At 40.9% G+C, this 24,949-nt stretch overlaps 3 protein-coding genes across 3 annotated transcripts; 1 reads left to right on the forward strand and 2 right to left on the reverse strand.

Annotated features, from left to right (window-relative positions):
• Positions 1-4,850: 4,850 nt before the first annotated feature.
• LOC102714535 (probable RNA-dependent RNA polymerase 1) lies at positions 4,851-12,267 on the forward strand. Its single transcript, XM_006647793.3, has 5 exons — positions 4,851-4,873; positions 5,743-6,290; positions 7,201-9,038; positions 9,444-9,594; positions 11,375-12,267. Exons 2-5 carry the CDS (start codon positions 5,757-5,759, stop codon positions 12,191-12,193), a joined length of 3,342 nt encoding a protein of 1,113 aa, XP_006647856.1. The 5' UTR covers positions 4,851-4,873; positions 5,743-5,756; the 3' UTR covers positions 12,194-12,267.
• A 211-nt stretch (positions 12,268-12,478) lies between these two features.
• On the reverse strand, positions 12,479-19,558 carry LOC102722840 (MACPF domain-containing protein At1g14780). The gene is made up of 9 exons (XM_040520788.1): positions 19,485-19,558; positions 18,966-19,370; positions 16,641-16,882; positions 14,917-15,115; positions 14,570-14,653; positions 14,259-14,442; positions 13,986-14,155; positions 13,825-13,889; positions 12,479-13,287 (listed from the first exon to the last, which is right to left on the reverse strand). Exons 2-9 carry the CDS (start codon positions 19,266-19,268, stop codon positions 12,639-12,641), a joined length of 1,896 nt encoding a protein of 631 aa, XP_040376722.1. The 5' UTR covers positions 19,269-19,370; positions 19,485-19,558; the 3' UTR covers positions 12,479-12,638.
• Positions 19,559-20,854: 1,296 nt separating this feature from the next.
• LOC102714808 (dihydropyrimidine dehydrogenase (NADP(+)), chloroplastic) lies at positions 20,855-24,449 on the reverse strand. Its single transcript, XM_006647794.3, has 7 exons — positions 24,113-24,449; positions 23,101-23,364; positions 22,850-23,020; positions 22,535-22,647; positions 22,272-22,455; positions 21,933-22,042; positions 20,855-21,141 (listed from the first exon to the last, which is right to left on the reverse strand). Exons 1-7 carry the CDS (start codon positions 24,365-24,367, stop codon positions 20,985-20,987), a joined length of 1,254 nt encoding a protein of 417 aa, XP_006647857.1. The 5' UTR covers positions 24,368-24,449; the 3' UTR covers positions 20,855-20,984.
• Positions 24,450-24,949: the final 500 nt, after the last annotated feature.

A 24,949-nucleotide genomic window follows, 5' to 3' on the forward strand; every position in this document is an offset into this window, starting at 1 on the left:
GCTGGCAATGCAAACACCAATCTGCTAAACGGTGTTTTTTTTGCAAAAATTTTCTATAAAAAGTTGTTTTAAAAAACATATTAATTTATTTTATATTTTTTTAATAATTAATAATTAATTAATCATGTACTAATATATTACTATATTTACTGGATAAGTTAACTTATCACCTCTATAGCCGAACGGCTGAAGTCCATGTTCAGAATTGATGGTTATCTGGGCCGGCAGTCCATGTTCTGAAATTTGTTTAGGACTCTGATTCATATCAATTTTTTTCCCTATGTTACTCCGTCCTAATCCAGTAATGTCCGGTAATAATTTGGACATATATTCTAAGAATTTCGATGTATGTACGATTATCTCTCCATTCTGTTTGACAATCCCTTGTGTTTTTTTACATCAATGGACAATGTTTTAAAAAATAATTTGTAAATAAAACTTTTTATACGTAGTCTTATAAAAAAAACACTAATCAACTTCAAATATAAGGTTGAAATTTAAATTGTCTTATAAACAAAAGCGGAAAAAATAGGGGTGCATGCTTATACCCCACTCGTGCCTTTGTTTTTTTTTTTTTGCAAAACATATTCAAAACACGTGTGCTTGTAACACGTGCACAATCACCTTTATAAACAATGCACAACTAACTTTATAAACACATACGGAGTATATACACATCCTAACGGTCTCATCTTTACACTTCTCTCTATGCTTATATAAGCTAAAATTTAAATTTAAACCTTAATTTTTTAGACTTAATTTTTAGGCTTTTTAATCATAGTGCATGTTTTGGTCTTCGTTTATAAATCACTAAGAATATATATATAAAAGTTCAAATTATCTTTCGTTTGTAAATATAATGTTTTGTTTTCCAATCAACCAAAAGATACCACCTACCTGTATGGACACCTTTGAAGATTGGGCATATATATCTTTGGATCAACAAAATCATCGTGGTGGTGTGTCGTTGGGCAAATTTTATGTGTATACTATAAAATAATTAGCCATAAATAACATCTTCGGAGTCAAATCTAATATTTATAATCGGCTGGATATAAATCTGTTGGAGTTAGGTTATGGGCCTTAGCCCATTAGAGAAATAATTCTAAGAAAATCTCAATAGTCCACCTCATAGAGGGTATGCATGTGAAGTTTAGTCATATATTGCTTATTTTATTAGATAAAGACATCTTTCTAAGCGAGAGTGGTATCCTAGTCTTTTTTAAGACATCTTTCTAAGAGAGAGAATTAGAGAACCATATGCTCTCACTCGCACCCTTGCCTAGCTTGGGTCGCACGCGCACACGGCATGTGTGTATATGTTATGTACTTGTGTAGATGCATCTTTCTTTTTAAATTTATTACGTTGTAAATATTATCTGATCTATCTGGTGTTTGTTTTGGGACTCTTATGCATATGATCGCGTAGAATCCGGATAAGTTATGCATGATTTATCCTTCGGTTATGAGCTATTGAGATAATTTAGGCATCCTGGTCTCAATATGAATCGAACCTCCATGCAACATACCTAAAAAAATCTAGGGTTTTCTACCTCCTATGTACTACGTTGTTGCATGTCGTCTACTTTGTCTCGCTCGCTGACGTGCACCAGCAGATTGGGAGAACATGTCTCCAGAACCGTCGCCTTCGACATCCTACACCGGGAAATGACAAATAAGTTTTTTAAGCAACGTTACGCGAGACTGCTTTCTTTTCTTCCACCATGGCGCATCTTCCTTCTTTGGTTGTAGCGCGACGTTGTTAACGTGTAATGTCGTGCCGGGTTTGTGCTATTGCTGCTGCGAACGCTCTAGTTCAGAACCCAAATATGAATCATGGTCACGTTTCATGATGTTTCTTATATTTGGCCTATTCATATGTATTACTTTAATTTATATGTCTAAATCATATCAAATGGTTCTGATGTTTTTGTTGTTAAATGTCATGATTTATTTATGGAATAACATAAATCTATATCTGTTTATATTTTCAACCCTTTCATCATTAAGGAATCTTATCCGTTAAACTATGTCTATTTCGCTGTGTTGTAATTGGTATTACTAGGTTGCAAATTGCAATATACTGCTGCCAGCCTGCGTGGGCATGAGGCAGGGAGCAGGAAGGTTCTCCACTTGCGTTTCTCTTTTTCGGTGGCCAATTTTCTCTCGGGCGACCCACGACGGTTTCACGTCCTTTTCTCCCTTTGGCTCCACATTTCGCAACACTACCGGAAGCCAATAGGCCGCGGTTGCTTCGCCTTGGAGACTCCTACTCTCCTCTCAGTGAGAGTCAAGTCAATGACTAAGTGAGAGACCAGACTCAACACCCCCATCTTTTCGGACTTAGTTTATAAAAACTTTTTCCTAAAAACACCACATTAAATCTTTAAACAAATATACATGAATACTAAAACTAATTATATAGTTATGGAGAAATCGCGAGACGAATCTTTTGAACCTAATTAGTACATGATTAGTCATAAGTGCTACAGTAACCAACATGTGCTAATGACAGATTAATTAGACTCAAAAGAATCGTCTAGTGGTTTCCAGGCGGAATCTAAAATTTGTTTTGTAATTAGACTACGTTTAATACTTCAAATGTGTGACAGTACGCATTGATGTGATCTTCCTCCCAAAAATTTCTAGGAACTAAACATGGCCGGGTCCGTCCTTTAACTTCTGCTTAAGAGCATGTACAATAGCAGACTATAAGGCAACTATAAACATATTTTAAGCAGATAAGAGAGGAGAGAGAAGAGTAGTGAGCTATAGCATGGACTCTAAGATATAATGTGTGTATGACAGGTGAGACATGATAGTATATGTTTTGTAGGTAGATATTATATACATTAACTATTAGATTGACTGTAGATGAATTGAAGTTAGTAGTTGACTATATTAGGCCATGTTTAGTTGGCAAAAATTTTTTCCTAAAAACATCACATCGAATCTTTGGACACATAAATAGAGCATTAATCATAGATGAAAGGAAAAACTAATTGCATAGGTATGTGAGAAAATCGCGAGACGAATCTTTTGAGCATAATTAGTCCATGGTTAGTCATAAAGTGCTACAGTAACCCCACATGCGCTAATAACATATTAATTAGGCTCAAAAGATTCGTCTCGCAGTTACCAGACGAGCCATAAAATTCATTTTTCATTTATCGCTAAAAACGCCTTTGGACATCCGATCACACGTCTGATGGGATAAAAGTAATGTTTATTTCCCAACTAAACACCCCCTTAATGAACTTGTTCTAAGTATGTCTATAATAAAATTTTTAAGTTAGTTTAAAGGTTTCTTTTTATCAAATTTTATTTTCTAAACTTAACTTTTAAATCACTATAATATATATATATATAACTTTTATTCATAAATATATCATTTGGCTTGAAAAAGCCAACCATCACTCCCAAAGGGTCTCCTCCTCCTCCGTCTCTCTCTCTTTTTCTCTGTGGTGGCGAGTGGAGGGCAGGGATCTGCAAAGCGATGATGCTACAGCCCTGGGCTAGTTCTACCGCGTCACTTCGCTTACATGGGGCTACGGGCGTTATCTCTATTCTTATTTTGTTTTCCTCTAATAGAAATAACAGGAGCACCTTCTTTTCGTCTTTACCCATTTCTCCTTTTCCGCTGTCGATCTACCATTTTTCCGCTGTCGATCTACCATTCGCTGAGCGTACGGTACGGAGTAAGCGTGCTCGATCAGCCACTGTTCATTCGGTCCTTTTGGCTTGCTGAGAGCATCGGCGGAGTGGCGCGGTACGGTGCACTCATTTTTCTTTGGAAATGGTGGTAAAAAAGCCGGTTCGCTGAACGGGGTCCGGAAATGTTAGCATTACCTTATATCAAATAAAAAGAAATGTTAGCATTACCTTATATCAAATGAATAGATAGATCAAAATTCTACATTAACTATTAGAGCGTTTGAAACATTGTTTTTTTATGCATCAGAAGTATTTCCAAATTTCCATTCCAACGCGCAGGATATTTCTTAGTTACCCCCTCCGTTCCAATACTACGATTGCATCACGTATCCCCGGCACATTATTTTCATACCATACTATTCACACTATCCAAAGCAACACCTTGGCTGTCTTGTTTTGGTAAATGAAGACGAAAGATTATCTAGCTTTTTCATAGATATTTTATAATATAAATAATAAAATTAACTAGTTAAAAAGTTAAAATTTTGGAGGTGAATGAACGACATATTTACAAACGAAAAATATTTGTAAATAAAACTTTTATATGCATGTTCTTATTAATAAAAGCTAAAGTCAAAAAATAAACTATGACGAGAAAACACCAAAATCAACTCAAAATTTAATGTTAATAATGTAAATTTTAGCTTGCGAGGAAGCGAAAAGCTCAACGTGTTACTTGAGAAATATAAGACGATCATAAATGCATATCAACATTTTAAAATTATACTACTAACCGTTTAGAAAACATGCGGGAAAAAGGATAATCTACCCTAAAACAATGCAGATCACCGCAAGAATTTCGGATAACAGATGTTCTGCACGAATCTCAGATAATATCAGCGGTGCGTGACACCTCCGGTGAGGCCCTGCCCGGCTGCCCCTTCCTGTTCCAGTATATATTCATCTTCGCTTTAAATGCTACGTGCACATCGGCCGGCGGCTCCTCAAATCTCTCGACTCGCACCGTCGCCGCGTTCGCATATATTGCGGGTTGCGGGGGGCTCGGCGACGAAACCATAGAGCAATCGTCGGCGCGGCAGCGGCAGCGGCGGAAGGAAGGAGGAAAGGGCGCGATCCAGCCAACGCCGGCCCGCCTCCGGCTGGCCACTCTCCCGGCCGCACGGCCGCCGAGTCCAATCTCTGCCACTGCTCGGTGTCGGTGCGTGCGTCTGCGATCGTTTGCTGCACTTGCTAGCTGCTCTAGATGCTGTGACTTTCTCGGCTTTGTTTGGTGTTGGTGCACTCGTGTTTCGATCGGGTGAAAATGGTGCGCCATGTAGTGTTAATGCGTCGTTTTTTTTTTTCGCACTGTGTATTTTTGGCGGTGTTCGTCAGTGGGGAACTGGGGGGAATATGAAGGGTTTTGAGGGTTTTTAGTGGAACTTGAGAAATTTGAAATCGATTCTATGGATTAGGTCTCCTGCTCTTCTACAGTTTTTTGGGGGTATGGGGGTTGGAATTGGCAAATGTGGAGAAGGGCAGCTGGGTGGAGAAGATGAGGAAGTTTGTAAATGTACGTTCATGGTGTTTTTTAGTGGAAATTGTTTTCGTCTAAACAAAAAAGGTTATCCTTGGTCCATCGATCCTTTACTTGAGTGCCGGTTTGTTGCTTGTGTTTGGCGAAGATCTTTTTCTCCATGTTTCTGTCACTGCATTGCATGATAATTTGGCTTTTGAAGGAAAAAAATGGAATGCTTTAATTTTGGGGAATCAAGAACATGCTCTAATCATGCATAAACCAGAGTATCGAAATGGGTGGAAGATATTGACATGCCCGGTGTCTCAGAATACTTCCAATGGAAACATGACGATGGTTTGCATGCTCATTGTTTTGCTTGTATTCTTTGATTCGTTACAGTACCTTGTCTACTTCACTACTTTAAGAATCTGGTGGAAACGAGAAAATTGCTATTATAGTATAAGACTAAAGATTCAAGTTCTTTCTGTAGACAACTTACCATTGTGCCATAAATCTCAAGAGCTGCGCGAAACTCTTAATGATATACTTGTTTATATCGATGGTTGCAGTTGTGATATGCGCCATGGTTGGCAAGACTTTACAGGTATCAGGATTTTCTCTGCATGACACTGCCGAGTATGTCAAGGATCTGTTGGAGCGAATTGTTGGCTCTGGGAATGTGTATGCATTAAAGCTCAGGCATCCAAAGAACATCACTGCTACCTCAAGAGCATTTGCTATAGTTCAGTTTCAGAGCGAGGAACATGGTTCACTTGTAAAAATTGCGGCTCAGAGAAACATACTCCGCAGTGGGCGTTATTATCTGAAGGTCCATCCTTCAGACCGTGACATTGTTCCAAGACCGAGAGTTTCAATGTTCAAACTAGAGGATGCAACACTGCATATTGGTTGCTTGCTTAGGGAAAGAGTTTTATCTGCTCTATGGAGTCGAACAAAAGTTTCTGTAGAGTTTGGTTTCAATCTGAAAAAGATCTACTTTCACCTACAGCTACCCAGCGGATCAACCGAATTCAAACTTGAACTTTCCTATGAGAGCATATGGGAGATCGAGCTTCACCGTCCACCTAGGTCGCAAACAAAGTTTCTTTTGATTCAGGTATGTTTTTTTGGGAATGAACTGGAACAAAAGGGTGCCAATTTCATTGAGATGGATAAAAATGCAGTGTACAAGCTAGCATAAGTTGAACATGATTTTCTGTAATTTGTGGAGTTTATCTTGCAAATTTCTTTTCAGTAAATTGCACGATTTTAATATGACCATGTGTTCACATTGATTAATTCTTGCTGCTGAGACGGTTTCTTTAGTAAATATTCAAGTGGTTCACCCATGCATCTGTATTCTGCTGTCAAGGCTTGACTAAAAACAGTTTAATCACTAATACAATTCATGGTGCTGACTTTTGTTCAATGGTCATTTTGCTGTTTTCGGAAGGTGAAAGTTAAATCAATACAATGCATGTGTTATTTCTTATCTGATATATGGATGGACAATTCTAATGTGTTAAGGAGCTTATTGTGAATTTGTGATGGTTCTAACGAACCAATTAAATTTCTTTTTGCTGGTATTCTTGTTCTTCTACCTGCTTTGCTGGCTCACAACATACACTTTAGCTTGGTTAAAAAACACTATACTGTTGAACCATAGATTACTGTCCAATTAAATTGCATTTCCAATCTTTGCAAATCTTTAATTCTTCATGCTGATGAATTTATGAGCGCCCTTCGGTTCATTTGTCCCTTATGTTTCACAAAATGTGGCAATAAACTTCTATAAAGATATGCTACTAGAGTTTTACTTATCTTGAGTGAAAAGATGATCTGGTTGAAGCACTGAATGCTTTTATATATGATTTCTATTTTTTTTTCCTTTATAGTTCCACTTCAAAATGTTGATCTACCTCAGTCACCAATTTAAATACTAATTGTTGATATTTAATTAAGTTTTGGTGATTTAAAGTGTATAATAACCTTAAGAACTTAACTTCATAAATGCTTTCATGCTCCAGGTTGAAGCTGCGCCTAAGATTTATGAACCGACACCACGCCGTTCCGGTGTTATGTTCGAAGATCCATCGTTCAACTATTTTAGGGATTCTACAGATGACCAATGGACAAGGACAACAGATTTTACTGCATCTTCTTGCATTGGGCAGTCTTATATTTTATGTCTGGAGGTACCATGCTGTCGTGATCTCCCAAACTTTCGTGAGTACTTTTTTTACTACAAAGAGTACAATCATGACTTCGAGTGTCAGAGAGGGGGGCATCCATATTCTAATGATACTCGCTTTGTACCGATTGTGAAATCTCCTGGTTATGTCCCATACGAGATACTCTTCAAGATCAACCATTTGGTTCAGAATGGGTCACTTAGCGGACCAACAGTTGACGGCAGCTTCTTTCGTATGGTCAACCCAGCTTTTTTTCCTATTGACCATATAAAACGTGCACTTGAAATGATGTCATATTTGAAAAAGACCTGCTTGAATCCAACAAGTTGGCTGTCTGAACAATACTCCAAACTGCGGAGATCACGCTACGTGCAAGCATCACCAAGCATACTTCTGGATGATGGATTGGTCTATGTCTACAGGGTGCAAGTTACACCTGCTAAAGTGTATTTTTATGGACCTGAGATTAATGTCTCCAATCGTGTAGTACGGAATTTTTCTGCTGACATAGAGAATTTCCTTCGCATTTCATTCGTTGACGAGGACTGCGGGAAACTCCGTGCAACTGATTTATCCCCCCGTTCTTTAGGACCTGATGCAAAGAAAACTGCTCTGCATAACCGAGTTTTATCAGTCCTTTCAAATGGCATCACTATTGGTGACAAGAACTTTGAGTTTCTTGCTTTTTCTTCAAGCCAGCTTCGGGATAACTCTGCATGGATGTTTGCTTCTCGTCAAGGGTTAACTGCTAGTGGCATTAGAAAGTGGATGGGGGATTTCCGGAACATCAGAAATGTAGCAAAATATGCCGCAAGACTTGGTCAGTCTTTTAGTTCCTCAACCGAAACCTTAAAGGTATACAAGCATGAGGTGGAAGAAATCTCAGATATAACAAATGGTACAAAGCATGTGTTCTCTGATGGGATTGGAAAGATATCATCTGCTTTTGCTATTGAAGTGGCCATGAAGTGCAACCTGAAACGCTTTGCTCCTTCTGCTTTTCAAATAAGGTATGGTGGCTACAAAGGTGTTGTTGCTGTTGACCCTACATCATGCTGGAAGCTTTCCTTGAGAAAAAGCATGTTAAAGTTTCAGTCAGATAATACCACAGTAGATGTCCTTGCATACAGCAAATACCAGCCAGGCTTCCTTAATCGGCAGCTAATTACTCTTCTTTCAACACTTGGCGTTAGAGATAGTGTCTTTGAACTGAAGCAAAAAGAAGCAGTGAATCAGTTGAACAGAATGGTTACTGAACCTCAAGCTGCAATCGAAGCAATTGAACTTATGCCCATGGGAGAAATAACAAATGCAGTTAAAGAGATGTTGTTGTGTGGCTACAAGCCTGATGATGAACCATATCTTTCCATGCTGTTACAAACTTTTAGAGCATCCAAGTTACTAGAACTGAAAACCAAGTCACGGATATTCATCCCAAAAGGACGAGCAATGATGGGATGCTTGGACGAAACACGTACACTGAAGTATGAGCAGGTGTTTATTCAAGCTACTTCTAGTGCAAATGACAATGACAAGTTCATTGTGACAGGAAAAGTTGTCATTGCCAAAAATCCTTGCCTCCACCCGGGTGATATACGGATTCTCCAGGCTGTTGATCTTCCAGTTCTGCACCACATGGTTAACTGCGTCGTCTTTCCACAGCAAGGGCCAAGGCAAGTACTTGATAACATAATTCTACATTTTCTAGTTCAAACTATCCCAAAAATAATTTCATCTTTCTAGTTCAATTTGAACATAAAAGTGAAATTATTTTGGGACGGAGGAAGTAGTATGCTTTCTTCATCAAAACCCAATTATGGAAACAATTCCATCTGGTTTTGGTATGGCAGGAAGCCAGGAACAGAGGAAAACCTTTGAATGAAACAGCATGTCCATTGGAGGAAACTGAACTCTCCAATTTTATACATGTAGCTTGTTAGTGAAACTTACCCACTTATAGTTTCTTGCCTATGCAATACTTGACCCTTTTTTCTTGTTAAATACCCATGCCATGCATGTTCTTTTTTGTTTGTTTGTTTGTTCTTATCTATTTATTTTAAACCTGATTGTTCATGCAGGCCTCATCCAAATGAGTGTTCAGGGAGTGATCTTGATGGGGACATATATTTTGTTTCTTGGGATTCAACTCTCATCCCACCTCGCATGGTGGCACCTATGGACTATACTCCAGCGCCAACAGAAACATTAGACCATGATGTCACTATTGAGGTAAGCTCGGTCTTTTACCAGAATTCTTCTTTCTTCCACTCATGCTGGCAATTATTCATTTTTTGGTTGTGCTAGCATTATGCTGTTCTTCCGATTATGATTCGCTACTTGCTTCCTCTGAAGAGTATTATTTAGTCTTATCTAAAGACCCCTGCAACATTCTAATATATTTATTTGCAGGTGGTAACAAAGTAATCCTAGTGCACAGCCTAATATGGTTTCAATTCAAAACCCTTTATCTAGCTGTTTTCTTTATGATAATATTACATATGCACTTCCCTATTTTCTGTAATACTCCATCTCAAAATACTACTTCTCCACCTACCTCCATATCTCAGCCAATCACACCCTTCCCCCATCTAATTTCTTCATATATTTTCTTATCTCAACCAATGACAATCATTCCTTGCCTCAACCTTAATTTCTCCAAATAATGGCATAAGTTGAACTATTTTGAGACGGGAGTACATGCTTGAATATTGGTAGGATACTATGCTGCCTCTTTTTAGAATATTGTAGCTGAGATAAGTTAGTACTTGGTATTGTGGCTGAGAGAGCACGAAGGATGGCTGAGGTGCAGGGGTGACTATTAGAGTATATCTATTTTGTAGATATAGTAAGCTATACAATATCTACAAAAGTATAGATGGAATATATATGGTAAGTACAGTAGGCTATACAATATCTACACAAGAGATAATACTCTAATAGTGACAAGGTTGGTAGATTTCACTTCAGCCGTTTCTTTTTGTTTTTGAACAGTGCTCTCTTGACAAAATGTAAGCACTTATGAGATCTAAATCTTGTACCAAAATATAACCATTTATGAAATTCGAATCTAAGCACATCTGGCACTAATAATAATTTATTGTACTACTTGTTCGATCAAACACTTCTCATTCAAAATTTTCTTATTTTATCCTCACCTACCCTCACACCCCTATCCATTCATTAAGGGATACCATAGGTTCTTATTCTCAACCTTAATCTCTGCTAAACAACCTAGGCCGCGTTCGACAGCACCTGCTTAGTTAACTTATCTTCCTCGTTTTTCGCGCGCACGCTTCCTGAACTGCTAAACGGTGTATTCTTCGCAAAAATTTTCTATAGGAAAGTTGTTTTAAAAATCATATTAATCTATTTCATATTTTTTTAATAATTAATAATTAATTAATCATGTACTGATCTATTACTATGTTTTCCGTGCCAGGGCATAAGTTAATTTATACCTAACTCCCGAACGCAGCCCTACAAATGTTTACATTTTGGGACAAAGTTATTAGGTTGTTATTCTTGGTACCCATTTAGCCTTGGGGTGAGTTTGAGAATGAGTGAAAGAGAAGATGGCACAAAACGAGGTATCTCATCAGTGAATGATAAATTAAGCATTAGCTGTTACACATTTAAAAATGGATTAATATGCCTTTTAAGGCAAGTTTTACATAGGAAATTTTTGCAAAATAGAACACCGTTTAACAGTTTGCAAAGTGTGTTCATGGAAAACGAGGAAAGTTTTTCTCCTTTCATGCTTTGCCGGATGGAGCCTTATTCAAGCTTACGGACAGTCTTGTATTTGGTCAAACAGTTGCTGCTCAAATTGATTATATTATGTTGCCTGTTGGAATTAAAATATAACCCGCTTCATGTTTCTTTATATACCTGTCACTTTTTTCTAGCAATAAATTTACATGGATATTACATGTAATTAAAGAGAATATATTTAATAAATATTACACGTTCTTTTTAGCAAATCTGATACCCTACCTATTGCTCCGTGCAGGAAGTAGAAGAATACTTCACAAATTACATAGTCAATGAGAGTCTAGGAATAATTGCCAATGCACATGTAGTATTTGCGGATAAGGAAGATCTTAAGGCTGAGAGTTCGCCATGCATCGAGCTGGCCAAGCTCTTCTCTATCGCTGTTGATTTCCCCAAAACTGGAGTGCCAGCTCAGATTCGTCCTGAACTACATGTGAAGGAGTATCCTGATTTCATGGAGAAGCTTGACAAAGCCACATATGAATCAAAGGGGGTAATTGGGAAGCTCTACAGGGAAATAAAGAAGCACACCCCTCATATAAAGCACTTCACAATTGATGTGGCAAGGCGGTCTTATGACACTGATTTGATTGTCGATGGGTATGAAGATTATATCACCGAAGCAATGGCGTTGAAGGAAGAATACGACTTCAAGTTGTGTAATCTTATGGACCACTATGGAATAAAAAGTGAGGCTGAAATAATAAGTGGATGCATTCTTAAGATGGCAAAGAATTTTACAAAGAATAGTGACGCTGATGCTGTCAGATTGGCGGTGAGATCTTTGCGTAAAGAAGCAAGGTCATGGTTCAGTGAGATGAGCTCAGATGATAATGGATATGATTATGATGCCTCGGAAGCCAAGGCATCCGCTTGGTACCATGTTACGTATCACCCAGAATACTGGGGTTGCTACAACGAAGGATATGAGCGGCCACATCTCATCAGCTTTCCATGGTGTATGTATGAGAAGCTTTTGCGCATTAAGCAAAGGAGGAAGTTCGTCAGGAAGATGCAGCCTGAGTTGCTCACTCCCTACAACTTGAGAATTGTTTGAGTCTCACCAGCAGGTTTGATCTTGTACATATATGTGAGCTTTTGCATTGGGCATGTCGATTCTGGTGCTTGAATGCTTACTGAAGGCGGGGGAAGGGAACTGCTAGCTGGCTTGTGATGTATATGTTTCCACAAGCACTTGGTTGCAATCGTTCACTTGTTGCCTTAGGTTCACTGTAATGAAATTTGGTATTGTTTCCCACCTTTCGTTTATTAATGCAAGTTGCCATGAGTGTCCAAATTTGTGACCTAATGTCGATGAATCCTTTTCTTGCACTTAAAATAATACATATCGTTGCAACAGCTCCAGGGTCCAAACCAAAAACCAAAATCCAAAAGAAATGAGAAAAAAATTGTTCTTTCAGTGATTAGCATTTCTGTCATTTAGCAGCTGATGAAAACTGTACAAAACTCTGGATCACGAGACGAGCAGCTTGACAACCTTGTCAAGAAGCCGATGCAAGCAGCGAGAACTTGACATGCAGCATGATCCTCCCCTTGTCGACGTCCAGCCTTGCCCCGGTGGCGAGCCAGTACCCGGGGCTGTCCTGCGGCCCCATGGTCACCTGCGAGGTGTCCACGAACTTGAGCAGCTTCTGCGCGCCGACGGGCACCGGTGGCCCGCCGGCGAACACGCCGGAGTTGATGTTGACACCCACCGGCAGGCCGCCCTGCTCCGGGCCTCCCTCGCCGGCGCCACCTGAGGTTGACCCCGAGAAGGACATGGGCAGGAAGCTCGATGACTTCCCCGACAGCGGCGTCGGCGCCGCCGCGCCGCGCGCCCACTTGGACTGCACGACGGCGTGCCCGGGGAGCTCGGCGTAGAGCAGCCGGAGGTGCAGCACGTTGCCGGCGTCGCGGGCCCTGACGTGGAGCTGCGCGCCGGCGACGATGCAGGCGGACCGGCGGTGGCCGCACCACCGCGGGTCGTACTTCACCGGCGCGGTGCAGACGCGCGCCAGCATCCGCCACTGAACCGGCTCGTAGTAGCGGTCGTCGGTCACCGTCTCCGTGCCACGCCACACCGGCGGCTTGTCGCCCCTGACGGCGACGAACGTCGGTGTCGTCGACAGGTGCTGCAGGTGGATGCCTAGCCTGACGTACACCACGATGAAATCCACCCGAGTCATAAACCCGTCCGATGCAAACAAGCAGTGCGCACACATAAACGTAGAGTGATCAGTTCACTGATCAGGGAAGTGTTTGAGTGACGCATCAAAATGGGGACATACAGCCTAGTATTTTTCTTACGTTTATAAGTCAAAAAATTATTTTTAATGCTAAATTTAAAATTGATTTTAGTTTTTTTTCACCATAGTTTATTTTTCAATATTTACTTTTAGATTGCTAAGAATATATATAAAAATTTTATTTAAAAATATTTTTTCTTTATAAATATGTCATTTTTGTTTTTCACTCCGTCAACCAAACGATGACCACCATAATCACATACCTCTCCTCTGTAGTACTACAGCTGTAGTAGAAGCCGCTGACATGAAAACCCAAATTTTAATGTGTAGTATTGCAGAGGATATTATACGTAAATAACACATACAACTACGTATTATGACAAAATGACAAATACAAGGTTGAGTATGCGCACATATTAATAAGAAAACCTATGAACCTTACCTGTTGTTTTTCTTGCCCTCCAGGTGCAGCCTCATGCCAGTAACCGGCAGTTTCGGGACAACTACCTGCAATTTTTTGTTCGAACGATCACACGCCATGAAGCACATAATGGAACTATTGGAAGTTTGATGGCTCAGTGAGAGGCGATTTCTGGCTCTGACCTCACTCGAGCTGACATAGAGCTTGGAGCCCAGCAGGCTGAAATGCAACGCTGGGCTGGAGCCTTGCCGGTTGGAGCAAGGGCCCAGAGGCAGCTCGCCGAGCACCGGGACCCACATGCAGTGATGCTGGAAATCCAGGAAGTACCTCAGGTCAGCCACAGGAGGCTTATCTGTAACAATCCAATCACTTGCTTACTGTTACTCTGAACTAATCAACAGTAACTAGTCAGTCCAAATGCTTGTTAAAAAAAAGATCATTAGCTAGGCTCTTACATCTGAGGTAGAGATTGATGGCGTGAGAGAGGAACCCAGTGCCAGCCATGCCCCTGATGAGGGAGGTGATTGGCACGAGCTTGACGTTGATCACGTCGGGCATCGCCGGCACGGTCAGGAGCCACTCGGAGTGGCTGCTCACCGTCGTGTTCCCTCCTCTCTTGGAGTATATCACTGTCACACCCTGCATGCACAAGTTGAAGAAAAATCTATATTATCTAGTAGAGATTTGTGTCACAAGCAAAGGGAAGTTTATTTGACTCGAAAGATTCAGGAGTCGAGAATGGCAGAGCTCTTAGCCATTTCGTTACCTCTTTGCTTGACACAAGAGTGGTGATCCCGTGAAGCCTCTGCTGAGCTATTTGTGCATCGAACACATTGAAAGCCTCCGGTATCTGCCACCACACACCCTGAATTTCAGCATATTTTTTGGGGTTTTTTTACATATTTGATAAGTATTTTGAAGTATCAAAAATTTTAATGTAAAATTCTGGTACCTTAATATACATCGTACTTATTTTTACACTAAAAAATATGATAACTCGAGTTACTTATCTAAGGATGGTAAAAAAGACCTATTTTTTTTTCATTTCTAATGAGAATAGGAGCTGAATTTCATATAGTGATTAGTTAACAATGTAGTACTACAATGTTTAACCTTGAACTTGTCTTTGGACTTGCTGCGCAGAGGGGGGATGGCGCAGGTGCCCGTGAAGAGCTGGTCGCCGAGCCTGTCCAGATGCTCCTTGATCTCCGACGGCGACAGAGGCGACGCCTTATCCTGCTTCACGTACACGACGTCCTGGCCGCCCATGCTCAGCCCTACGATCACATGAGTCCCATACTTTTCGATGAATCTGTGAACCATCATCCAATCAGGGTCAGGTTAATCTTGGGTTGCATGCACAAGTCAGCAGCGTTCTAACGAATCGATTGGTAGTACATGACTATACATGATGTCGGCATTTCAGTCAGTTCAGTACTCTCTGAAAGCTACGGCTCTGCCTGACAATACAAATAATGTGTGCTGCTAGTCAAATGACGACATGTTCAGAGTTCATACCATCTGTAATTGGTTCAACGAAGACGGAAATAAGATAACACGAAAAATAAAGAAATACTATGTATGCGTGTGTATATATGTCAATGTATCATTGGATCATATCTATTCATCTGAATAAGAGGTACCCTGATTTGGACACGACTGAACTACTCGTTTCTCTGGGTAACGCATTGTCTTCAAGATTTAGTCAGTAGTACGTAGTTTTAGTACCCAGTTTTTTGCAGCAAACTTGGACATCTAATCGAGCTGCTTTCCTTCAGGCACAGACTCGATCGCTCGAGACCTGGAAACGGTCCAAGTCCAGCAAATCCAAAGTGATTTTCTTCTGTACCTGCACGGCTGCAATTTGCAGTTTCCGTAGTTGCAAATCCTTCTGGATCCAAGGGACAGAAAGTCAAGTCTACGTCGCTGTTCCACTAGCATCCAGCATTTCCAGTCTCCACCCACATCACCACATGGCGCAGCCATGCCAAATGACATAGCATATCTGTACAATTGTACTCCATTTTGCGATGGAGCAGGTCATCTCATGGGGGTTATTGCATCGCTGTATGTAGCGCGACAACCGCCGTCGTGCGTGACTCTGGGCAGCCGCCGTCGTGAGTCAAGATTGGGATCTCTCTTACGTTGCCCCTCTTTCCTCTTCAGCCTAAGCTTTCGGGTTTAACTAGCAGGTAAGTGTAACATGGTATTACCTCTATTTCATTTTAGAGCTGCATTCTAAAGAGCTTATGGACTGCGCTGTGACAATTTTTTTTCCCGTGAGCGATTGTTTTGAAACTACTAACTAAATGACGTATTTCGTTACTTAAAAACAAATAATTCATTTTTAAGTTTACAGCAGGTAATACTTATAATAATGTTTCGTGTTTTACGTGTCAGTAAAAGGCTTTAGCTAGAAGCCGTGTAGAACACAAGTACACAACATATAAGATGTTCTAATCCTCTTAAGATTTATATGGGTAAAAGTAAATTTAGACACATGTATAAAATATATTCATTGATTCATAGATAAATATAGATAAAATCAAAATATCGGATGGAGTGGTATTTAAGCTGCCCATTGTTTTTTCACCCTGTCTCTGGGTGGGGCCTGACATCTCTAGGGATGTTGCGTTGTTGCCTATCAAAAAATCACGATCCTAGCACGAGCGTGCGGTTGCAGCACTCGCAGCGGGACCAAATCTAGCACTAGAGTCACTGAGTCAGTCAGTAAGTCAAGGCCACTCAGAAATGCAGCAATGTTCTATGTGCAGGTAGCTTTCACGCACGCAATGCATGCAGCTCCAGCCACCTGCAGAATGGGTTGCAGCACGAACCTTGCGATGGCGGAGGGGTCCCAGGCGGGCGGCACGTCGGCGAGGACGTGGGCGGCGAGGGCGAGGCGGCGGCGGTCGAGGCGGAGGTCGAAGAGGGAGATGAAGTAGCCGTCCATGGCGAGGCACTTGGTGCGCGGCGCGTCGTGGGCCCACGACCCGCTGTCCAGGTCGAAGGACGCGTTGAACTGCCCCGACGGGATCTTCCCTTCCACCGAGCTCCTCTGGTTGAACAGCTCCGACATCTGCGTCAATTATTTTAGGCCATATACAGTAATGATTTTTAGCCGATTATCTTTATTATCACATTAATAAATATGATAACAGGAAGAAAAGAGAAACGAAGAAAAAATATGCATGGCAACGACTTAAAATCCACTCTTAACATTTATTTAAGAAAATTTTGTTGCATATGATAGATTAAAAGAAATAAAGAGTAACAAAAAAATACTTTATTGCTTAACAAAGAATACACGAGTATACCTTCGTACATACGGTTATAAAATAAGTTAGGCCGCGTTTGGCGATAGTGGTAAGCTAACTTACCACTCTCGTTTTTCACGCGTATGCTTTCCGAACTGCTAAATGGGGTATTTTTTAGAAAAATTTTCTATAGAAAAATTATTTTAAAAAATTATATTAATCTATTTTATATATTTTTAATAATTAATAATTGATTAATCAGGTATAAATCTGTTACTATGTTTTCCGTGCCAGTTATCAGAACACAGCCACAAGTGTTGCTAATGTGGATAAGATAAGAATAAATAATAGGTTTTACATTTGAAGATGCCATTTGATGAGTCAAATTTGGTTAATCTTTTTTTTCTTATGAGTAAATTTACTTCATCATGGTTGAAATGACCGTTCATTAAGGGTGAAATTTTGGCAGGATTAAGTTACTGATGTGCGTTGGACGGATCTCTTTGGTGAAAGTCAGACAAGGCACTGTCAGTTTGTCATAGTTCAATGTGCCACTGTCCTGTTTTTTACAAGGACGAGATTATTTTACATGCAAGTTTGACTTGCTTTATATGATGGCGCAAATTTGACTTAAACTTAGAGCAGGACCACTACGCTAATGACCCAAGTGTATTGAATCTTTTCAGATTTTCTGTAAGGTTTCTTGAAAATATATTATCGGCTTTCATCGAGATACTGAATATTTGTGTCTAAAAAAATGGGATACTGAATATTTGACACTGACGCGGCACCAAAATAGGCCAACTGTTTATTTTCTGTCGCAAAAATGTTGGAGATATGATTGACGTATTGATTATTAGTGCAGTTCGTGAGAAACACGTAGAACCGCAAAGGTTATGTCAACTTCTAAAAATATTAATGCGTGAAAACTCTATTACTGCATTCCCAACGACCCAATGACTAGGACGGTATTTATTACGGCATTCCCAACGACCCAATGACTAGGACGGTATTTATAGTATTAAATAAGTTGTTATCTAAGGTAAAAAATATGTGACAAGTGAATAAATGAGAAAAAAATAAAACCATATCTAGCATGAGACATGGTTTTTACACAACATCCAAGATATCATGTGAGATAAAGTAGCATTAAATTAAGTATGGAATAACGATGTTGCATTGTAAGGGAGTTTATGGAAACTATATCCATAACTTAGGAATGCACTTAGCATCCAATAACCAACCATAATTACTCTCTGTTAATTCGCTGCATTTCCATCTTGGTGAACTATTGTGACATCTGAATTCTGCAACAGAACAACGAGCTCCCAATTCCGCACAATTTCTCCATCGTAAAAGAAAATAATGAGATTCAGGGATTGAGCTGTAATAACAAAATCTAACCGGTATTTCTCTTGGTGAACTATTGTGACATCTGAATTCTGAAACAGAAGGACGAGCTCCCAATTCCACACAATTTCTTCGTCGTAAAAGAAAAAAAATGGGATTCTGGGATTGAGCTGTAGATAACAAAATCTAACCGGTATTTCCCCCATTCCAAAATGACTACGAAAATATAAGAAATCTTTCGAAATACTTACAAATAGCAGACGAAAAACAAACCGTCAGGTTCAGACAATAACCAGCATATCATCCTCATTTAATGCCCTTTTGTTCAAAAAAAGAAAAAACACAAATAACTAGAATATCACAGTTCTTAACAGTTGCAAGTAAGTTTTCTCCTTGGCTTTGCCCATTTTCTGTCTCATATTTAAAAACTTCAAATTATCCAAAAAATTTAAAAAACTTCAAGCAAATTTGCTGAGAAAGAAAGATCAAATAGAAATCATAGTACGATCATATTCACAGATGCATATTGGTGAATGGTGGCGCAAACTTGCTGACCTTGTTGAAATCGAGCACGTCGGACTTGAACCGGACGCGGTCGCCCTTGTCGCACCTGACGTCCGCCGGCACGTCGCCGATCACGCCGACCCCCGGCACGGTGAGCGGCGCCGTCTCGCCGCTCCTGTCGACCAGGCAGCCTGCGCCGGCGTCGCCCTTGCAGTACTTGAGCCTCAGGTCGCCAGCCATGTCGAAGCCACGGCCGAGGCACCTAACCGCCTTCTCGGCCGCCGCCTCCGCGGCGGCCATGGACGATCGATATCCTCCTCCCACCTCAGCTGCCTCTGTCCCTTCCCCTACCATGGCCAAGCCATGGCTTTCTTGGTGGTTTTGCTGCCTGTGCTGCCTCGCTAGCTAGTTGACTACGACCTGACATGCCGCCATTGCAGCTGCATGTCCAAGAAACTGAAGGAGCAATGGAGCATGTTGGTGTTAGGCAGAGGCTAGATAGATATAATAAGGATATTGTCAAGGATTTTTTATTTGTTTCCTGGTGTGAAACTAAGATGAGAAGAGTACCTATCAATCAGAATTCAAGCGAGAATAATTCTCTATATATATTTTTTAAGTTGAGACAAGAAGGCTGGTTCTTGATGTTTGAATGGCGACTTCACCGGCGAGTAGTTGTGGAGTATATATGCAGGGAGAAAGGGGCATATGGGAACGGACTCAACGGAGTGGCGGTGGCAGTGGGAAGCGAAACTAAGTTTCAGTGGTTGACTTGTACATTGTTGTTTTTTGCTCTGGGCTTTTCCAGAAAACAGAAGTCTTTCTTTGTTTTACTTTGGGTCCCTGTGAGGTAATTTGGGGGATCCCAGAATCATGTTGCCCTAATGTGTGAACTCGGTGGGTTATAGATGTCATGTGCGAAAATGATAGCCTGTCCGGTTGTAATCAACGTTAGAGATGTGCAATTTCGGTATGAATCTGATTATAAGGTTGGCGATCATTGTGTTTGTCTTTTTAAGCGTGTTTTAGGAGGAAGTTTTCGTAGATGTTTGCATGTGTAAGGGAACGAGATCCTCTAACGTAAAAGTTGAACGGACCGGGGCTAATACATGGGCCCATAGATGGTTGGAACCAATATGTCAGCGACAACGTCTATCTTGTCTTTACGTCAGAGAAATTGTGTCTATGTGTGAGTAGTGTGCGTAGTGGTGTGGTAATGAACCAAGTCTCTCGGCCCTTTCACAACCCTACTTTATCCTTAAAAGTTTTTAAATAAAAAGTCTATAAATTTTTAGCTCACTGCATTTTAAATCCGTACCATTAAATTTTTGTATGAAAAAACAGCTGAACCCATTACCACATCTAGGTGTGGGGTGTGCGCATGCGTCTTTGATGTAATAAAAAGAAATCATGTTCTGGAATAATTGAATAGTGGATAACTTATACTGGATTCAGGTTCATTTGGCTTCTGAACTTCCCCTGTCACTCTGTCAGACAGACCAAAATGCAGTTATAATGGTAAGCTTAAGTTCCTTTCCATCCCAGGATGTCTGGTCAGTGTGTACCCCGGATAATCGTAGCATGCATCTCAGAGACAAAACGGTAGGTGTGGAGGGATAGGATAAAGACATGTACGGCTGAATCTGACTAGATGCTGATGCCATCATTCCCTCGCTTTGCTTATGCACACGCTCCAGCAGGAACTTGAAGTCTCGAGGCTTTACAAGTTCAAGTCCAGAAATCCCAAAGCTCAGTGATCCTGAATTATGTTCACATGGCACATTATGTGATCACGACATGTTTGCTACAAACCATCGAGTGCTGAAAACGACCTCTGAACACCTGACCCGGTCTAGATTCAGGACCCAACGTCTATGACTCAGTGCAGAGATTAGGATTGCATGCTTGGTACGCCAATGGACAAACACAGGCCAGCATAATGGAAGTAATTTGTATGCTTTTATTTGAATAAGATGATGCAAAAGTTTCTGCTGTTTTGGGTTGAAATGGTCCCTGTTTAATCACAAGTTGGAAGTATGATGGAAGGGGTGGTGTGAGTTCAGAGTAGAATCAGTTGGACACCATGCTTTCTGTTTCCTTGACGAATCCATCACCGGTCCAGTCCTTGTCTGATTCCAGGCCCTTCCTAATGGCCTTCCTCTGCTTGATGGCCTCTTGTTGCCGATGTACCAAATCGGTGTGCGTGGTGAAATACGGAAGAGAGGCCCTGGAATGACATGACGAGAAGAGCAAGGTTAGTGGTAATTTGTGACCAAAAGAAAAAAAAAACACATTTGGTTCAATAGAGAACAACAGTATGCTTTTCGACAACTTGAAAAGAGGTGGCCCTAGTGTTTTACACAAGTGGGTAAAGTACTGAACTAACAATACCTGAGAAGCTTCCATGAGAATGAGTAAAACAAGGTCAAAGTGACAAAGAATTAATCATCACAAGGCACACAAGACTTTAATCTACACCATTCACATAGAGTAGGGTCTGGCGTGCAAGGCAGGGTCCATTGGAGGGGTTGCCTATACATGTCATAAAGGTTCAAGCCAATAATAATGACCACGGCTAACAACTTGTAAGTCTGCCTTCAATTATTACCTAACCGGCTTCACCCCACTCCATAATATATGTTTTTAACAAGGGAGTGTTTCTCTTTGATAATCATTCCTTCTACTTGGTAACATGTGGAAAATAAAATTGCACGAAGACATGCAACCCTCCTGAGCGTGTCTTTTTTAGACGGGAAGTTTCATGTTAATGATTCTTTGTTCTTGTTAAGCTCATTTGTTATGCTTAGTACCAATACGGTGATTAGTAGACAGAATAACGTAGGACAGTACTCAAAATTAAGGTAATTTCTCCAATGCTTCTTTTTTTGGCTGGGTCAGGCAACACAGCCGACCAAAAGATTACGATAGATAGGGAGCATCTGTGTCGATCCTGTTTCTCCGATGCTTTGCAACACCAAATCAACAGGAGTCAGAATAAGGGAAGTGGTGACAACATACCCCCGGAAATCTTCAATGGATGAAAAGTTATGCTGTCTCATAAAATCCTGCAACTCTGCACAAAGCTTCTTTACAAGGCCATAACCATGCATCATCACACCTGTGCAAACCTGCAATAAATACCCATTAGTCAAGTCTCGGTTTTATGCTTTTCAAGATAAGCATGGAACTAACCAACTAATTGCAAGAATGTTTCCTGAAAAAAAAATCCAGAATATAATTCAGCATCAACTCAATGAAAGCAGAACACATTATGATCTCACTACTACATGGTTAAGGGTAGAGCCACATACGCTGCCAGATTAGAAACATGCTGGTTTGTGTTATGTTAAAGCTCACCTGTACTGTATCTGCACCAAGTAGAATAAACTCAGCAGCATCATTGCCAGTCTCAACACCTCCAATAGCAGAGAGTGACTGTCCATCAGCAAATTCTTCTTTCATCATCTTTGCTATCTTCATGACTTTTGCAAGTGCTATAGGGTGCACGGCTCGCGCAGAATAGCCTCCATGTGTGGAATAACTGTGTAACCAAATGGGGTTTTTCAAATTGGGAACAGTAAATAAACATGCTCGAAAAAAATCGGGGAATTGAATCTAACCCCTCCACACAAGGTTCTGGTCGCAAAGTTTTGAGGTTAATTCCCATCACACTCATGATTGTGTTAATAGCAGAAACTCCTTCACATCCTGACTTGAGAGAAATTCTTGCAGGCTGCACAATGGTAAGAAATGAAAATGCTGAACCGTAAGGGGAACTAGTTCTTGGCATTCTAATGTTTAAACATTAAAATAAGAGTCCCATGGATGGTGATGCTAGGGCTTTGAGAGATGTCCAAAACAATGTGAAAACTAGGTGGGTAAAAACTAATTTAGGACATCACTAGGTGCTGCGAAGATGTATATGTTTAACTAACCTGCGTAATGTCTGTAATGTTAGGAGTCATCTTTGCCCAAACAGGCACTGTAGCCTTCTCATTTATCCAGCCACAGACCTCCTCTAACAAGGCACAGTCTTGCCCCACGGCAGCACCCATTTTTCGCTCTGGCATGCCATGTGGGCATGAGAAATTAATCTCAAGAGCATCCTGATAAAAACAGATCATTTAACACTCCAACATGATAATTTTGACCAAGAATGCACCAAAATACACATAGGGAAGGTTACCACTCCGCTCTCTTCAACACGTTCAATGAGCTCATGCCATGCAGATTTGTTGTACTCCTCCATTATTGAGCCAATGAGTATCCTGTCAGGATACTCTTTCTTCAGTTGCTTGAATTCATTCAGCATGGTTTCCAGAGGCCGATCACTGATAAGTTCAATATTCTCCCATCCAATGATAGGACTCTTAGTAGATCCATTAGGATCTGCCCTAAGCCGGGCATAGCGAGGCGTTACGTTGATAACTTTTCCAGCATCCAAGGATACCTACCATTCATACCAACAATTAGTGACATACTTGATGATTCAACTGTTGGAAGCAATAGTTGAAAGTGATGACTGCAAAGGCACTATGCAGAGTGGAACAAGCAATGCGTATGTGAAAAGGCAAAAGTGATGATTGCAAATGGCTAATGCAGACTGGGAAAAGCGAAATTAAAGCCCATTTCTCATGTTTAAAACTGAGGACGCAATGCTCAGCTCACAAAAATTAGGCCATCTCATGTTCAAACAAGCGTCTGTCAGTAGTCACTCCGAATGAACGCAAGTACATACTAGGTCGAATTCTCCTAGAACATGCGAAAAAAAAATCCTATCCGAATTCTCATCTCGGCACCCATTAATCTATCACAATTCTCGTCTAGGCACGATCCACCAGCAAATCTAACGTAATCAGCAGATATCCACGGCTTCATGATTCGATTTTTTTGTCTCTACCAGAATAGCAAACACACACCGCCACCTTTCCCGACATCATCTTAGGCGCTACCATTTTCAAGTACTAGCTTGAATTGGCCCCCACTCCACACCCAACCCAGATCGGAATCATACGGCCAAAAGGCGCCCGCGTTGATAAGCAAAACGAACTCTATCCTCATCACTCTAAATCTACGAGCTACAGCACAGAGATCCTTGCGCTATGTCGACGGAAATTCAGAGCAGAAATACGACAGCTACAGATTCATGAACCATCCATCCATCCAGGATGATTGCTTGCGAGGGTCGAAAGGATTACGGTTTTGGCGATGACACCGCCCCATCCCTCGTCGAAGGCGCGCTTCATGACGGTGTAGTTGGTCCCGGGGGGCCCCGACCCGATCACGAACGGGTTGGGCATCTTCAGCCCGTTCACGCGCACGGACAGGTCCGGCTCGCCGGCGCCGGAGGAGCCGGCGGAGGCGCGGACGGACACCGCCGCGTGCCGCCGTCCGGGGACGCCACACAGCGGCGCGGCCGTCGACGGCGATGCCCGGAGAGTCAGCGACTCCATTGCTGGTTGCTTTCCCTCTCTATCCTTTTCTCCGATTTTTTTTTTCTTTTTCAATCGATAAGAATCTTCGGTGGTATCACGGATGAGGATGAAAGGCACGCCGCCTTTTATAGCGGTCATTTTGAGTTATTGAATTAGTCACGAGATTATCTGTTCGTAAAATGTGATTATCGATTGGATGGTAGCGTTCCAACACTCCGTCTAACTTCAGAACAAAAGTGTCAACTCCATTTAAAAAAAAAGAGTTCCAAATGTTATATCTAATTGGATTAGATTTCTTAAAATAAAATCATAAATTTTTACTATAAGGCATCTAAATCTGAAAGCAAGCATCGTAAGAAAGTTGGCTGTCAGAAGTCAATTATCCTAGCTGTCACCCTACATTATCGAGAACAATCATGCAAACAAACACGCAAGTTGTTTCAGACTATCGTTAATATGCATTGGAGCATGACGTGAACATCAAATTCAATGATTGAAACATCTACTTACTCCGTTTCAAAATAAGCTTATCAAAATAAACTATAACTCCTTCGTCCCAAAATTAAAGCATATGAGTAGTATATTTGTGTGAGAACTAAA

The sequence above is a fragment of the Oryza brachyantha genome, chromosome 2 (assembly GCF_000231095.2).
Source record: "Oryza brachyantha chromosome 2, ObraRS2, whole genome shotgun sequence".
NCBI classification, from domain to species: domain Eukaryota; kingdom Viridiplantae; phylum Streptophyta; class Magnoliopsida; order Poales; family Poaceae; genus Oryza; species Oryza brachyantha.